At 48.5% G+C, this 12,947-nt stretch overlaps 3 protein-coding genes across 3 annotated transcripts; 1 reads left to right on the plus strand and 2 right to left on the minus strand.

Moving 5' to 3' along the window:
- Nucleotides 1-207: 207 nt before the first annotated feature.
- On the minus strand, nt 208-3,980 carry FSUBG_13972 (short chain dehydrogenase; the record flags this gene model as incomplete). Its single annotated transcript, XM_036678919.1, has 7 exons — nt 208-1,480; nt 2,969-3,236; nt 3,289-3,391; nt 3,445-3,521; nt 3,577-3,691; nt 3,751-3,905; nt 3,944-3,980. 7 exons carry the CDS (start codon nt 3,978-3,980, stop codon nt 208-210), a joined length of 2,028 nt encoding a protein of 675 aa, XP_036530563.1.
- A 782-nt stretch (nt 3,981-4,762) lies between these two features.
- FSUBG_13973 (uncharacterized protein) lies at nt 4,763-6,650 on the plus strand (the record flags this gene model as incomplete). The annotated part of the gene is made up of 2 exons (XM_036678920.1): nt 4,763-5,537; nt 5,578-6,650. 2 exons carry the CDS (start codon nt 4,763-4,765, stop codon nt 6,648-6,650), a joined length of 1,848 nt encoding a protein of 615 aa, XP_036530564.1.
- Nucleotides 6,651-6,757: 107 nt separating this feature from the next.
- Nucleotides 6,758-12,284, minus strand: FSUBG_13974 (Hippurate hydrolase; the record flags this gene model as incomplete). The annotated part of the gene is made up of 7 exons (XM_036678921.1): nt 6,758-7,019; nt 7,092-7,286; nt 7,339-7,863; nt 7,981-9,376; nt 9,568-10,144; nt 10,356-10,524; nt 10,984-12,284. 7 exons carry the CDS (start codon nt 12,282-12,284, stop codon nt 6,758-6,760), a joined length of 4,425 nt encoding a protein of 1,474 aa, XP_036530565.1.
- Between the last annotated feature and the right edge of the window lie 663 nt (nt 12,285-12,947).

Here is a 12,947-nt window from a genome sequence, read left to right on the forward strand (position 1 = left end):
TAAAATATAGCTTAAGTATATAAATATAATAAACTTATAAAAAAGGGTTAACTTTATATATTTTTAATAATAAGTTAAGTAATAAGTAATAACTATAAGAGAAAAGTTAAATTGGCTAGTAATATTAGGTAAAGAAGCTTATTAGAGATTTAGTTATATTTAGGGCTAGGTTTTTATTAAATAAAGCTTTATTAAGCTATAAAGGTTTTAAATATAAAGCTTGACTTGGACATCCTTCATGAACTCTTCGTCTCCACGCCGCCACGCTCTCGACGTCTCAAGCCACTGCATTTTATTAACCCCCTGGCGCCACATGAACACCGGCTGGAGTATTCCGTCGTAAATGGGAGGGAATAACAATCGTTTTTGTGGCTTAAGAGTCGAAAGACGCCGCCCGATGAGCATAGTGGCTGGACTAGGGTTGTTGCTGGCAAGAAGGAACCCGTTGACGATTGCGACATGCACGATAATCATCCATTCGACACCAAAGGCTAGGGATATGGCGGCACCCCGATTACTCTTGTCGCCTAGTAGGTCGAGGATAGTGTAGATAAAGGCGCCGAGGTAGAAAACCACCGCTGCTCCGACGATGGCACCGAAAGCAGACTGAGCTGTCATGAGCCTCTTAAGCTGCTCGGATAAGCTGGGATAGTGCTGGTTTATCTCGTCCTCTGCTAGCATGTACTCGTTGTCTGATACGAGTAGGTCCTGGGGTGTTCGGGCGGGAAGCGATGCCATAGCGTTGGACCGACGTCTCCCTGTAGCCAGCAGTGCATTAGAAATCAACACCAAGTTGTCAGGCCAGTCCTTGTGCGTCTTGAGCCGAAGATTTCCAGCAAGAACGGTCACCAGCAGCTCGACCTTATCTCTTAAGCCACCTGTCCCTTCCACATTATCTCTAACTGGGTTATGTCCCATAGGGTCTAGAGGGATTTCCTCAGACACCCTTGGCCCATCAAAAACTCTCTCCGGAATATAGGCCTTCCTCTTCAACGCCCTTAATATCTTGAAGTCGAGTAGTGCTTCATGTAGCCCGACAACCATCATTGGGCCTGCCATGCACATGCTGGTCATAACCCATATAATGGTGTCCGCAGCAACAAACAACAGTGCTGGAAACGTGATGAGCAGCGACAAGACGACTCTTTGCCATCCACGGCGATCCCCTAAGACCAAAATATCGAGCCACTGCGATGAAACAAATTCGAAGCCCCTGGGGATGTTCATGCTGAAGATGACGGATGGAAGGATGAACTGGACGATTGGCCCCGCCCACTGGTCTGCGTTGCCGACGCTCGAGACACCCCAGCCACTGCATTCGCTTTTGCAGAAGTTGTAAGTGATGTAGGCGTCAGGGGCGGCCGGAGAAGACTCGTTGTAGACCTGTCCGCAGACGATGTCATCCAAAGGAGCGGTGCTGCCATTGTTGGGGGAGACAAAGGAATTCTCCTCGCGGGCTCTAATGCAGCATGCCTCATCACTGTAAGTTGAAGCAATTGTAGTAAGTTGAGCGTAGATAAGAGTGTGAGGAGGGAAGATATTGCTCTAGGTAGCATCGTGTAGGTTGAAAGAGCGACACACGTTTCAATTAGAAAATCAAACTAGGAAATGAAAGATCAAGTTTACTCCGGTAGCAGTAAGGACCAGCTAACTGAAGGGGGGCGGGATAAAACACCGCGAGAGATAAAGAGCGTCGATAATAGCACGAGTATAGTCAGTTCCCAATCGAGCAGACTAAGCGTTAAGCAACTTAACATGGGCGACTCCGATATCTAGACTTTGGTAAACTGACTGAGCAACTATTTTGAGTTGTCTTATTTTCACAGTAAACACTATATTTAGGCTCTGTAGCCGCCAAGTGTTTAGCATCACCGCTTGCAAGGGAAATAAAGAATATGTGATTTGACGCGCTGTGCAAAAAGTGCAATACACAGCCGCCTTGAATGATTCAGGTCGCTCCAAGTATGCCTTACCGGCACGTAGCACCTGAACTCGGCGTGAGGCTTCAGGGGCTACCGCTGTGTCCTGCGGGCAATGAGAATGCGTCACCGTGAGACTCTCTGCGTATCTCTGGCCTTGAATCAGCGGCCTAGGTACAATAAATAGATGTGGTGGCAGAGCCTGATTCTATCTGCTTGTATTTCTTTTTTAACCATACTATAACGCCATTCCTTGACAATCACTTAGGCTAGTGGCCCAGTGTTGATGCCTGTGGAAACGATGCGGGCGCTTATGAGCTTGAGAAAGCTGAAACTACGAAATACAGAGTACGTTCAATGGGCAAAGGTGGGTAATTAGATCATGCGGTAAAGGTGTGTGAATAGACCAGGGAATATGTTGCAGTCAAATAGTGAAGCGATGACAGGCGCTTGTGCAGATAGCTAATAATAACCATATTCGCGCGTAAAGCTGGCTACCAGCGACTGTGATCAATCAGCTAGGCCTAAAGAAAGAATTATGCTGGCATTATTGACCGTTTCAAACAACTGCATAGGCCTGGCAGCCACTTGAGTCAGTGTCGAATGACGAGTGGGTGGTCAGCATCAGCCTCAACGACATCCATTGTGTTTCAACCCTAATCAGCCGCCAAGAAGTAAGGTCAGCCCTCGACAGATGGGAACCTATAACCTGTGAATGACGCGCTACTGATGGAACACGGATTGTATTCCGAGATCGTGGCTAGGTTTTGTGCTTTTTACTTACAAGAGGTACTGTCAAATCTGAATAATTCCCCATCCACAAGAGTCTTTATTCATTAGAGATTGAAGACTTGTGAGATGCACGGGCGATAGGCGATCATATGCTTGTAGTTGCCCTTATTTACTGAACCATTTACTTTAAGAAGCACTACTGACTGAAACCTTTTATTAATCACATTTATATATTATATCTAGGTAGCCTGTGCCTAGATTATATATTAGTACGAGAACAGCACATGATATTAAGAACTAAGACATTCTCTCATTACCAAGGCATCGTTTCTCCCTTCCAGTTGACGAAGGATCCGGTTTCGCTCATGCCGGTAGTCTCAATGACACGGACAACACCTTCAATGCACTCTTCCATGTTGTCACGAGATCTGAAGCTTGAGAGCCGGGTGGCCACGTAGCCAGGGTAAACAGCAATGACAGCGATTCCATCCCCGTTGTTTTTGAACTCAGCAGCCATGGTCGCTGTCAGTTGGTTCAGGGCAGTCTTTGACAGACGGTAAGCCAGATCCTGACCCTGGATATTATCTACTTCTGAGTTAGTCCTGAGATAACCAGTTGTTCTTGGAAGATGGCCTACTGGAGATACTAGCTCCTCTGGACGAGAGGTTGTAGACACGTCCGCTTCCGAGCTTGAGGTTGGGATAGAAGTACTTGGTCGTGAGAAACGGGCCCTGGACTTGCTGTCAGACTCATGCATGCCATGTCTCTCTGCAGACGCAAGTATTCTACATACGATAGTGTTGGTGTGAAACTTTTCCATCAGCATTGCTGCCGTGTGTTGGTGCCAATCATCTGGCTCGGGACCGGTTCCTAAAAAGTGAGCTATTAGATCTCCCTTTGTGAATTTACTGGAAGTGTCGCAAACCTGCACAGTTGACAAGCACATCAAGAGGGCCCCTCCCATAGTCTTGCGCGGCAGACTTGATCGAGTCCTCATCGAGAAAATCAAGAGCCAAAACTCGTGCCCCAGTCTGTTTGAGCTGCCTTGAGTCAGTATGGGACATCAAATAATTGTTAAAGCTGCCAGATAACTACTTACATCGTTCACTGATGGGTCACTCAATGTCTGAGGCCTTACCGTCCCAGTGACATTCCAACCGCGAGACGCGAGCGAGCGCGCGAGGTTGAGGCCGATGCCGCGGTTTGCTCCTGCGCGGATAAATGACTCACGTGTCAGAAGCGACCGAGTATAGCCTGGAGCTTCGGAGCAAATGAATGCTGTTGATACGTACCAACGATCACAACTCTGTTGCCTGCATTGACTGCCATTTTGGATGAGTGCGAAAATTAGAAATTGAGGGTATTTTTGGGAACTGATGAACAAATGCAGAAGGAGAAGGAGAAGGAAGGATGCAGTTGAGAATTGAGGTGATGATTGTTCTGTCGCTGCGACTTGATGGTGGTGAGATCAGATGGATTAGTGAGTGAGTGGGTGCTGGCAAAGGTTATAGTTATGGATGATTTGAGCAAGTCTTTCCTCTCGCCGAAATGCCTGGTCCTGCCTGCCCCAGCACTGCACTGCTGTGAGCATTCCCGGTTATGGTCACCCCTTCCCCGCAGTTGACTAATCCTATTGGGTGCAGCGAGCAGGTATCCTTGCTGTTCGCTACAATTACAGTACAGAGTACAAGGTCTCAGCCCCAAATTTAGTGTGACTCAGGCAGCGACACAGGCGCCACCGCCCGGCATGGCAAGGGGCGGGGGGCCACGCATTTGCTGCATCCTGGGATAAATGTTGGGTACCTATCTACGGGCGGGTAGTGAGCGAACGGCGTCGCAAGCTGACAACCCTCAGATGATACATTTTCAAGCCTCTTCTTCTTGGCTGACGCCCAGAACCCAAGAATCTCTTAGTCGAGACTGACTTCCTATCTCCTCCATCAACGCCACAGCGCTTACTCGAATATGTGGGTCTCGTTTAGGCAAACCAGCATGGGTGGCTCAATGTCTCAAAATATCGCAGCCTCGTCGAAACGGCTGGCTATTTATATGAGGCCATGTCGTCAATTAACGGTCATAGAACGTACAGAGCCCAAGACACATGAGCCAAGATGGCTGTTTATACACAGGAATCGAACAGCCTGCTTGGCAGCAGCACCCGGAAGCAAAGCCCAGAGGCCTACTACGACAGCATCTCTGCATATACACGCCGCAAGCCCAGTGAAAGTATCCACTGCGGTCTGCATTATAAAGACTTTGCAGAGTTCCTCAGCCCTGGACCACGTAGCACAACCCCCATAGCATCAAATGCTTCCGTGCAACCACCCACCTCTGCTACAGGCTATCCATTCATCACAAGCCTTGTCTATAACAAGAAAGGTGTAACAATTGGACAGCCATTCGAGCACACTGATCCCGCGAGGCTACATGATGATCTGGATGAGCAACAAAAGAAGCTACATCTGCAGCATCCCGATACAGCGCAACAGGATACCGCTACGCTTCTTTTCATGAGTGGATACCCTTCGCCGCAATGGATCTGTGCCTTGGGTGCAGAGTTTCGCGTGGATCCAGAATTCTTCCGACGCCATATGAGTTTCTGCCAGGTGACCGACTACAACGACCAGCCTTGCTTACCATCTGGGTTTCTGAACATCTTGACTCTCAGAGAGGTGAAGCTTTTTCACAGAGAGAATGTCATCTCCCAAGACAAGGTCCAGCAAGCGCGAGCTCAATCTTCTGACGATGTCAGGAGCAGTCACAATAACCTGCAAAACTTGGGTGACTCGATAGTACGAAGGTTCTCGCCACATAATGAACGAACCTTCTCAACAGAGCACAACATCTCTTGCTATATCGCCAAGAAGCCGCAGGGATCATGGTTCAGTAAGTGAAATTTCCACCCCTTGCACCTTTGCACCGATAGACAGACATGTCTGTTTTCAGCTCGATGCCAATACATTCAAGGTCACAAAGCTTACCCCTATGGCTTTAGCGTTAGTTTGGATGGACTCGGGCCGTGAACCTGTTGACAACGAAACCAAAGGCACTGCTGGGCCTCCTTGGGTGGACTCGCACACCAGACTTCCCATCATCCAGCATTTTTACAAGTCAGCGCTAAAGTACACCGCTTCTGTGCCCCCACCAGCGACTACCACGCCAACGGCATCAGCAGCGCATGGACAACACCGTCCAGGGCCACATCCAAGCCAGGACAGATATATCCCTGCCAACCAACAAGGCACTGGTCAGACCAACATCCAAAGCAATCCACGTTCTGCCCACCTGCCAAATGTATATGGTCTCCCATCCACGACAGAGACACCCAAGACGGACCCCCTTGGACTTTTGCATGACCTTTACAAGTACTGTCTCTCGGGCGAAAGCCAGTTCATCAACTTCCTAGGTCAACAGGTGGATGAAAGTCTCCGCCGTGCCTCACAGGACCCAGAATTCGCACTGGAGAATCTGCGTTACAACAAAGCTCTGCTAGATGACCATATTGCCTACTTGAGCGAACTCGAATGTTTTACTAAGGCATACCATGAACTAAGCAAAGATGAAATTGGCACTGAACTGCATCAAACACCAGCCACTGGAGCAAGACTCACGGCGAGATATAGTATATTGCAAGACATTGCATCTCTCACAGGCCGTGCGAACCGCTTTTCGCAGCGATGCTTGGAGGGTACCGCAGCCATCATGAATGCAGCTGCATTGCTTGAGTCACGCCAGGCCATTAATCAGTCTGAACAAGTCAAGCTGTTGACATTGCTTGCCACGGTCTTCATTCCAGCATCGTTCGTGTCCTCTGTATTTGGTATGAACTTTGTAGAGATGGACTCCGGGAAAAGCTGGAGCTGGGCTGTTGGATTTGGAACCATCGGTGCTGTGATCTTGGTTTCCGGGCTTATGAGCTATTGGCTGGAAGCCAAGTATAAGAAAAAGAAAGAAAAAGTCAAAATGGTTAGTTTGTTGTCTTCCAATGTCAATGGCTGATATATCTTTGTTTTAATGTTAGTTGATATCAGGTCTATAGTGATGGTTGCTTCGCGCGGAATATAATAGTGGTTATTGTTTGTTTCCATTCGTATACACTCCAGCAACTACCTGGAGAATATTCGCACAAGCTTATTGAAATCATTTTCCCCGACCGCGTGTAATTTCTGCCGGTCTGTTTCACCTGTCAGTTGACTGTAAAGCTCAATTGCCAATCTCCTTGGGTCGTCCTCTTCATCATCAACAACCAGACCAAGTCGATGCTTCAACCTATCTTGAAACATAGCCTTCTTGAAGTAGGCTCGTGCCAAGTCTGACTTTAGGTGTGAGTGATGTTGGTATGTGGAGATGGCACGGTCGAAGTATTGACTACAACATTATACACTCGGTCAACAACTGAAAAGATTCGCCTTTTACTTTTTCACAGTGGGAAGCACATACCTCGCGGCTTCCGGCTGACCATGGGCCGCATGGCACTCAGCAAGTTTAAGAGATACTTGGGCGGCCCTATAATAGTACTTGTTGTGCGTTACAGCTGTGTAAATCTCCAGTGCCTTGACGTTAACGATGCGGCTATCTTCGTATCGTCCTTGACTGAAGTAGATCTGTCCGAGGACTTGGAGAGCGAGGCCAGGCCTAGATTGCATTATTTAGAGAGCCTGGAGTCACAAAAGTGGTGGGCACTTACTTGATCGAATTCTTGTCTTCGGAACCGAATTGTCTCTTCCGAAAAGCAATGATCTCACCCATCAACTTGGCTGCCTCGTCATATCTCTCAAGACCAAATAGAGCCAGTGCCTGGTATATCATGGCAAATTGATTGATGGCCTTGCCCTCGACAATTTCAGGCAACACTGCCTCCAGGTCAATGCATCGTTGTGCAGAATCAAATGCCTCCTGGTATCTATCTAATAGTAAAAGAGCTTGCGACATACCTGTATGTGCCGTAGCGAGATCCTTAAGGACACCCAAGTTGACCTCATTGTCAGAGTTACAGTTTATGCCGTGCTTTTGCTCTCGGACTTTGAGGAGCTCCCTGCTGATCGAAAGCACCTCGTTGGCATCAGCGCCTGTTTCTACGCCCCACCGAGCCATGGCAAAGAGAGTTGTAGCTAACTCATCATCCAACTCAGGCTGATTTTTCTCACAAATGTCTCGGGCTGTGTCGAATAGTGGCCCTGCGTCTGGATGATGACCATGCTGAGTCAAATACCTAGAATCGGCCATGGTTAGTGTTTCCCACTTTGCAATGGAGTGATTGCATTGCCATCAAGAATCCAAGATGACCAAGGCACGCCAAAGGACACTTGCATAGATATTAGTTACTTACCAGGCACATTCTTGGAATAATACAGCTAACGCCCTTTGGTTCTCGAGTCCAGGAAAGTCTCTGTGAAAGTCTACCTTGAGACCATGAAGATTTATGATATGTGGCGTCAGGTTATCCATATTGCGTTGCCCTTCTCGGTCAAATTTCTCCGGCTTGAAATGCCAAGAGCTCCTGAGCAACTCAGCAACAAAGCTATAGTTGTACACAAGAGAGGAATGATCCATCTTGTCCATTGTGACCTCTTGCACCAGGCGGTGGGTGGATAAAGCTTTGATCTCCGAGTTACGATCGATCAGAGAAGTAGCAAGTAATTCCGTCCGCGTTTTGACAAAATCAAGTCCTCGTGGGAACACATCTGTGCTACTACTGCAAGTGACGTCTCGTTGGAGAATGGTTTCGTCAATCTGACTAGGGTCCATCATGGCCATCTTGTTAAGAAGGCTGGTCTGCGCAGGCTTGAATGTTTCCAGGCGCCAAACAGTTGAAATGGTAAGTCGGTACAGGTCCTGTAGCGTGTATCCTTGGACCTGGTCCAACTTTGACAGCAAGGAGCTTCCACCATAGTACTGGAGAAACTCGCCCACTGTGATTTTCTCTTTGCGTATGAGCGCTGCTAGCTGTCTGATGGCAAGGGGTACCCGGTGTATCTTTTCAGCCAATAATTTTGCGTCAGCTTTACTATCTTCGGTCACCGGTTGTTGTGCCAGTTTCAGCAGTAGCAGGGCGCAGTCGTCGTTTGTCATGGAAATCAAAGTTAAGCCATCTTTTCGTGCAGGATCAGATACTGAAATAAACTCAGGATCACGACTGGTTATCAAGATAGACCCATAATGGCCTTTGGGCCAGTAATCCTCTAGATCTGTCGAAGATTCCGCGTTGTCGAATATCAAGAGCCAGTTTGCAAGATATGGCTCTTTATCCTCTTCTGGAGTGTCGGTATTGCCAGAGGACTTGACCTTCATTTGAGGATCCTCCAGCCACTCGATAACGGCCTGCCGACTTTCACTATGGCCAACACCAGAGGCGGTCTTGATCAGACCCAATCCCTTGGCGATATAGTCAAAACTCCGTCCTAGTTTTGTGGCCTGATCTGCCTCTACCCAAAAAATTGCATCAAAGGCCTTTTCCCTGGTGAAGGCATAGTGGACTGCAATCTCAGTCTTACCAATGCCACCAAACCCACAGAGAGAAAAGGTACGACGACGGCGGCTCTTAGAGGGCAAAAGAGCCTCGTCAACTCGGTGTAGAACATCGTCCCTCCCCATAAAGTTGGGGTTGATTCTATGAGGGTTTCTCAAATGGCAGGGCATTTCGGGGCAAGGTGTACTCCTCTCTAATTCTTTAGCAATGGAGACATCTTCATAACTAGAAAAGCTCTGAGTTTCTGCCTGGATTTCTATGTGTGTTAATAGGTGGGGTTCTCCAAATAGCTTTGGGCTTGACGTTTAACCTACTTTGGCCTTGTTCTTCGGATTGTCTCCCGATTACAATATTTTCGCTTGACCAGGACGAGTGTGACTTGGCTGTACCAATGGAAACGACATGAGTTCTTTAGTTTGATTGAATTAGGAGCCGTAATTGGCTTACCGGATTTAATCGAGGCAGACGAAGATATATCACTGAGCTCAGCACCTCGACACTTGTTGATGAGCTCCTTGATGCCCCTCCAGGTCCTGCTCTCTGGAGCCATATTGAAAATTCCGAAGTAGTCGGTATCCAATGCGAGCACTTCCCCTTCTCCTTTCATGAAGGTCTTTGTCAGGGGCTCACCCAGGATCTCATTATTGTAAGCGTGCGAACGAACACAATGTAGAGCGACAGACGCCTTGCGGCGGCTTACCTGGATCCTCTCGGAAGATTTGAAAAGGCCCTTCTTAATCTTTGTCTGGTTATTCTCGCATGCGGATATGACCGGAATAGTCAATCTTGTCTCTTCAAACCTGCTTGAAATGTTTCTTACCACCGCCAGATACCTCTCAGCAGCGGGAGCCTTTTTTTCGAGGGACTTGTTCGAGCGCAACAGCCAAGTCAATCGTTGAGACAAGTCTGAATGCTGATCTGTGATATGAGGAACACCAAGAAGTACAATCCCCTGCAGGCATTTGAGGACCTCTGTGTTATTCTGATGCCCCCGGAAGCTGTCGTGCTTGAGTAGGGCAATAGCCTATCCAGCAGTCAGTTGTTGCTCTCCAAATTTTATCCTCACTCAAGTGAGTTTGGCTTGCCCGTTTTAAAACTAAACCACCGATACCAACGCCAATTGTCAGTAAAGGCCTGCTTTGACACAGTAGCTGAGGTAGTTAGCGCCGTGGCAACATTAGCGATCTCTATGGAGCACAAACCTTTTTTCGTGTATTTTCGTGTAGCGAACAAACCAAATCTGATCCGGAGTCACTCAGGACTGTCCACACAGTTGGATCCCCTGACTCTGCTGCTTTCTTTGTACACGAGAATGTCCACAGATTAGCACTACCGACGCCTTTCAGTCGGGTCAGCAAAGAGCGAGAGTGGTCTTGTTTATAATAATCTTCGACAATTATAATACTAAAACTTGAGATCAGTATTCAAGAAAGTCTAAGAAGAGGTGAAAGGCGTTGGAGGAGCTAACTCAATGGTTGGGGAAACCGGTTCCGGTAGTATGGCCTTCAACTCGTCATCCATGGTTTCAATTTGGAGCGGCCTATTGGGGAGCTGTAACAGTATGGAGGAAAATACGGAATAGTGTTAAGGGGCAATACATGGCACGATATTCACTCATCAATGTACACTATGATACGTAAAAACGAAAGGGTAGAAGAAATCACACTGTATCTCATATTCCTTCACTTCAGAGGTACGAAATGATACCACGAGAGGCGGTGGGGACGCATGAAAGCATTACGACTGCGACTTGGGCAGAGCTCAACGTCATCACATTAAATCCTAGTGGTTGAGTCATAACTATGCAGTTTGAGGCCGCCGAGACATACTATGGCGTAACGCAGGTGACCAACATCAAGTTACATTGCAGCCCTCGGTTGGCCCAAGTCAGCATCAGCCGCCAGGAAGGTCAGTGCTGCCAATGCCATGGCCTCCATTCCGGTCTGAAGCGTGGGGTGCAGGAGAGGAGCGTTGCGCGGGGAATGATTGATGGGGATTTGATCCAAGAACTTGTCGTTGCGAACAGCGTCGTCTAATCGAGCCCCATCTTCCCTACCAAAAAACCAGAAGACGTAGGGTTGGTTATGCGCCATGGCCAAACGAGAAAAGTCCTCGCAGGGATGTTTGGGGAGCGTGTCTCCCAGCCTCTCGTTGCCAAAAAAGTGAGAAAATGATTGGCGGATGGCTGCTGCATGTGGCTGGCTGTTGTTGGTCAAGGGTGCGCGGGCGCTGACCGAGATTTCTGGTAGCTGTTTGACCCCCGCCTTATGCGACTGCTCCCTAATCAGGTCACCAATGCGATCAAGTAGCGATACACGAATTGCATCGTCGTAAGCCTTGATGTCCAAGGTCAAGTTGACATGGGACAGCCAATCCTGTCCAGGATAGCCTGCGTGAATTTCATCCACACCTGCATGTGCATATTGATCCCCCGCAATTTCGTCAACCAGGCTGTCCAGCTGAACGATGATGTTACTGGCGAGCTTGACGGGGTCGATGTTGATCTGTGGATTAGCGGGATGGCCCAGTGACGAATAGATCTTGATATGCATGGTGTCGGCAGATACGAGAACAGGGCCTCCGCGAATGTTGATGTTCCCAGCCTGGAACGGGCCACTATGTTGGCCAAGGATGATATCGGGGACGGGAACTCGGTCGTATAAGCCACCCTCTACCATAGCCTTGGCGCCGCCGGTGTGCTCTTCGTTGGGCTGGAATAGGGCAATGAGGGTTCCGGACCACTCGGTCTTGGCGTTGTTGAGAAGACTGGCTGCGGCCATGAGACACGCCATATGCATGTCGTGACCGCAGGCGTGCATAGTGGGCTGATATCGGCCCCAGCTATCAGCCATTCGTTTCTTGCTGGCATAGGGCAGCCCAGTATCTTCTTGGATAGGAAGACCATCGAGTTCGGCTCTCAGAAGGACCGTCTGTCCTTTTCCGTTGCGCAGAATACCAACAACTCCCTTGCCACCAATGCCCCGAATGACCTCAAAGTTCAGGGTAGCTAAAACCGATGCTACGTGCTGGGCGGTGCTGTTTTCTTGTTCCGACAGCTCGGCGTTCTCATGTATCTGTCGATAGGCCTGTTCAAAAGGCTTCAAGTCCGGTTTATGTCGGCGAATGATGTCGCCGAGGCAATCAGATTTTGAGGCTGCACCCATTGTTAAACTTGAATGCGTGTTGTTATCTCGGGAGGTAAACGGTCGAAATTACAAATAGAAATACAAGAGAAGGTGGAGGCGGAGGCGGAGGCGGAGGCGGAGCTGTTGGGAAGGGCAGTAAAATGACATCACTAACCTGCGAAGTGCAGTGAATGCAGCGCGTCAGGCTCCGAGTCTGGGTGTGAGTGGTGCAAGGGTGACCAGGAAAGAGCCTGCCAGACCCCAAAGCCAATGACAAGAGTGTACAGCGCTCGCATTGACATTCTGAGCGTTATAATTGCCATCGCTTAAGTCATTGATAGATATTTGATCAGTGAGAAGTTACAGGACGCAGTAAATCAATAAATAAATACCTACCAATCGAGGTATTGTTTCATGCAATCTGTACAGCGGGTTGAGTTGTGAGTCCCTCCCTCGGCAGTAACGACCTCGAGCTTTTGTAATGCGCACTGAGAGAGCCTTAATGCATTATGTGGGGCATTAGACCCTGGAAGCCAATCTGACCAAGCTGGGGCATGGCCCAACTCCCCTGCAACATGACAAGCCATCGTCTTCAAATGTCCAATTAAAACTTGACCACGCTCTGGTATGGTTGCTTTGCTTCTCACCGAGAAGCGATACTTGATTCAAAATGCTGGTGAGAATGGCAAGTGGCGGGGGGCG

Source organism: Fusarium subglutinans (assembly GCF_013396075.1).
Source record: "Fusarium subglutinans strain NRRL 66333 chromosome Unknown NRRL66333_c0000449, whole genome shotgun sequence".
NCBI classification, from domain to species: Eukaryota; Fungi; Ascomycota; class Sordariomycetes; order Hypocreales; family Nectriaceae; genus Fusarium; species Fusarium subglutinans.